Source organism: Acyrthosiphon pisum, unplaced genomic scaffold, assembly GCF_005508785.2.
Source record: "Acyrthosiphon pisum isolate AL4f unplaced genomic scaffold, pea_aphid_22Mar2018_4r6ur Scaffold_250;HRSCAF=660, whole genome shotgun sequence".
Taxonomy (NCBI): Eukaryota; Metazoa; Arthropoda; class Insecta; order Hemiptera; family Aphididae; genus Acyrthosiphon; species Acyrthosiphon pisum.
In genome coordinates this window covers 12743-16701 of record NW_021771837.1, presented here as the reverse complement: position 1 = coordinate 16701, position 3959 = coordinate 12743, and the positions used below count along the sequence as shown (strand labels likewise).

Genomic DNA, 3959 nt, shown 5'->3' with positions numbered 1-3959 from the left:
TATGAAAATGCGTCATTTAAAATTGAAGTTCAGCCCGCCACTGGGGGGTAGTATGGGGTAAGAAAGTTTTCACTTACCGGTGATTCCTGTTCGGGGAGCCAGTTGATGCGGACCTTTGAAAGTGCCGCGTGGGATGGTGAAGTAGGTAACCAAGTAATAATTGACGCAACAACACAATATAGCTAGGTAAATACGTTGATTGATGTTTTATTTTTTTCTACACGAAGTAATTCTCGTTATTACACAGTGAAACACAAAAACGTTATATGTGAAACGGCGGTCGAATTGTTACCGTCGGTCGGTGTGTGTCGTTTTCAGGTGTGTACCGGACGGTGTCGGGAAGACGAGAGAGCGCGCCTTGACAATCCGGTTCGCTGGACGGCCGGCCGACGGTTCCAGGCGCGCGTGTCGCGCGCCGGCGTCGTCCGTCGTCGATTGGCGGTTTGATTGAGAAGCCGCGGCGCGGCTTCCGCGCAAAGGCTGTTTGAATTCAAACAGATTTTGCGCGGGACCGCGTCAATATATCTATTGTATAATATATATTTTATATGTATACATATCAATACACATTTGAAATTTGAAATAATTATGATTATAAAATCTGAAAACAGTATAAAGTTCAATATATTATTTATAACACATTTTTCCTAGACATGGCCAATTCATATATTAATAAAAAAAAAAAATGTTTAATATATAACAGCAGTTATAAATATGATGTACTTTAACAAATTTATATAATATTCATAAACAAATTAAATACAAACAGTGACTACTATCAGTCTTATTAGTAGGTAGGCACATGAATACATTATAAAATAAAACATAACATTTTAACATATTGAAACAGCAGTTAAAAATTGTAATTGTATGCTGCGTGTTCTGTGTAGTACTGGTAGTTGCACCATTGGTCATTAAGTTCCCGTCGTCGTATTGCTGCTAACGTTGGCAACACTTGGTGCTATCGGTAGTCAGCTGCGATGATGGGGCTTACTGATAATGGTTCATTTTCTGCAACTACAGTTTTTGTTTTTAAATTATTTTTCTCTGTCGGTTATTATTGTCTAACCTTTGTGCTTGTCATACAGACGCATCATTATTATGCTATTATGTCGCCTTTTTGATTATTGTAAAAACCTCGTGACAAACTAAATATTGTTTTTGTCTGTGCTGCTGCTATCTGCTCTATTGTCTGGTAAATATGGTTCGGCAACTCTAATTGATCATTATTATTATTAGTTTTTTCTTGCTATAGGGTTGTCATTTTACCAGCAATAGGGCATTTTGGCCACCTCTTGTGTTGGTCCAGCATATTGTAGTTTGTGCGAGGGTTTGTGTTGGCGGCATATTTTTGTATTCATTCGTGTCGTTCTGCGTGGCCACGTAAGTTTTTTGTTGCAATTTTATGAGCTGCAGCTCATGAAATTAAATTTATATATTTATATTATTTATTATATTTGTAGCCGCATGAGGCACATTATTATACATTTATATAATTTATTTTTTATACTTGAAATTTGTAGCCGCATGAGGCACATTATATTTTGTTATTGTACCTCTTATATTTTATAGCCAACCAGGCAAATGTGTTATTATAATTATTCATTCAGCCAATAAAAATTTATACAGTCCACTATTATTAAATTATTATTCTTATTTATTTTAACGGGAAGACGGCAAGGCCAGCCTATTATTATTATAGGCACCTTATGAGTCAACACTGCGCTTTAATAAATTTATATAATATTAATAAAAAAACAACAATGACAACTCAGTCAAACAAATTGAATTGATTAATAAATAATAATAACTGATAAAAAATCAAAATATAGAAACCATTTATACATACTGCTAGTATGAAATTTTAACATTTCATCACATATTTTAAAATCAAAACATGATCACTTAGAATATTTTTAGCATATAAAATCCCAAATAACGTTTCAGTAGATAATCTATTTCTTATTTTATTTTTGTTCAAATTAATTGTACTGAAAATTGTTTCTACAGCTGTACTACTATGAGATAGTATAAGAACACATTTTACAAATTAATTTATTAATGGAAACATTTCGGAGTCATCAGAGTTTTTCATACTTTTAACACATTTCCAAAAATCTACCATGGTCGTATTATAATCCAAATTCGTGTTTTGAATTATTCTTCATTGTCTGTCCAAATCATTTAAATCCATTGGTAATTTATCTTTAAAATGAATAGCAACAGTAGAAATAGTAACTATATTTTTAATATTTTGAGGGTCGATAAAACTTAATTTTTTCAATAACTGAACATGGTGAGTTGAATGGAAATCTTTTATACAATTGATGACAGCATTCTATACAATAATTTAGACAAATGTTAAGAAATTCATTTTTGTTTGGAATAAAATTCTTTGAAAGAGCAGCCATACAGTAACCGCCAACATACATTTCATCAGGAGGTAAGAAGTTAATAGGATTTCTGTATTGTATTTTTGATACATCTGTGACTTGTACTCAGGTTTTACAAAAAATGATAAAATAGTCCTATACATTGTCTCCATTTTTGTATAAAGTTTATGTACTTTGGGTTTTGCTGATTGGAATTCAATATTTACATATGATATGATCTCATATTTTGTTAATGTTTTTCTAAAATCGACTTTTTGCGGACAGCCGATTTCCCAGCCAAATAATAAGTAAAACCATTGATTATAGAATAGACAGATAACGAGTGCTTCAAGCCAGTGAATGACGAGCGGATCCACAGATATCTATATTATACTAGATACGATACTCGGGGCGTTGTACATTGCAAATAGTGAAGCCAGATTTCAAGCGCTTATCAGTGTATTATCACATGGGCGCCATACTGCTGGTTGGTAAAATATTCGAATTCTCTACTGGAACTAGCATAATAATTACATAAAATCGTTACTTTTTTTACATAACTTATAGGCCTGTGACTTCAAATTTTTAATCTGTTGTATATAGACTATAGATGTTACTATGTTAGCATGATACTAAATATTTGATGGCATTTGTATTAAGATTAAGTATGTATGAAAAAGTAAAAACTCATCTTGTATAATTGTTTATTAATTGTTAATATAATTATTAATTTTTACATAATTTCATGTCATAACACTCATAACACAACATAATATAATATTATTGATATACTATAATTATATACATGATTTTTAACGGCAAGAATAACTTTTTGACTTAATCCTGATAATAAAGAACAAAAATTTGATGTTAATTGAACTAATGTACTTTCGATAAATATAACAATTACTACTACATCCTTTGAACTTTTTATTAATCCTCCTCTATTTTTAACATCTACTAATATTGAATGGGGATATTTATGACTATAATTATGTTCAGATTCATTTTCTATCATACTGTAGGCACAAGTTTGACAGTCAATTTTTTTATAGACACTTCTAACGATAAATCCACAAATATAATATAAAATATTATCTTTTACCAAATCAAAACTATCAATATATGGCAGAAGACTTGATACATTTTCATCTTCTACTTCTTCGATAACATTGTCTTCTAATGTTTTTTTTGCCCAGCGTATCTCAAAAACACTTTCAGAACCTGTGTTATCTAGTGCAACACAATTAGCAGCATATGAAGAAGAAATTGAATTTTTTAAAAGTATTTGTTTCAATGCTGTTTTAAGTTCTAAAGCATTAGGATTGTTATTGTTTCCAAAACGCTGCCTTATTTTTGAGAAAAACATTTCTAGGTGATCCTGGGAAAACTTGTATGTTAACATGTATTTATATTCGGTAGTAGAAAACAATTCATCTGCTATGCTAAATATTGATTATATGCAGCACACGAAACAGGCATTGCACTATTTTTGTAAGTTGTATCCTAAAATTCCTAATACAATGACGTTCAGTCTATAATATTATATAGAATAATTTCAATGTTTTGCCAACCACGAAATGGGCG

At 31.2% G+C, this 3959-nt stretch overlaps 1 protein-coding gene across 1 annotated transcript; it reads right to left on the bottom strand.

The window, feature by feature from the left end:
* Positions 1 to 3177: 3177 nt before the first annotated feature.
* LOC103310914 lies at positions 3178 to 3741 on the bottom strand (the record flags this gene model as incomplete). Its single annotated transcript, XM_029492634.1, has 1 exon — positions 3178 to 3741. A coding segment is annotated over exon 1 (564 nt), but the record flags the coding sequence as incomplete, so codon positions are not given.
* Positions 3742 to 3959: the final 218 nt, after the last annotated feature.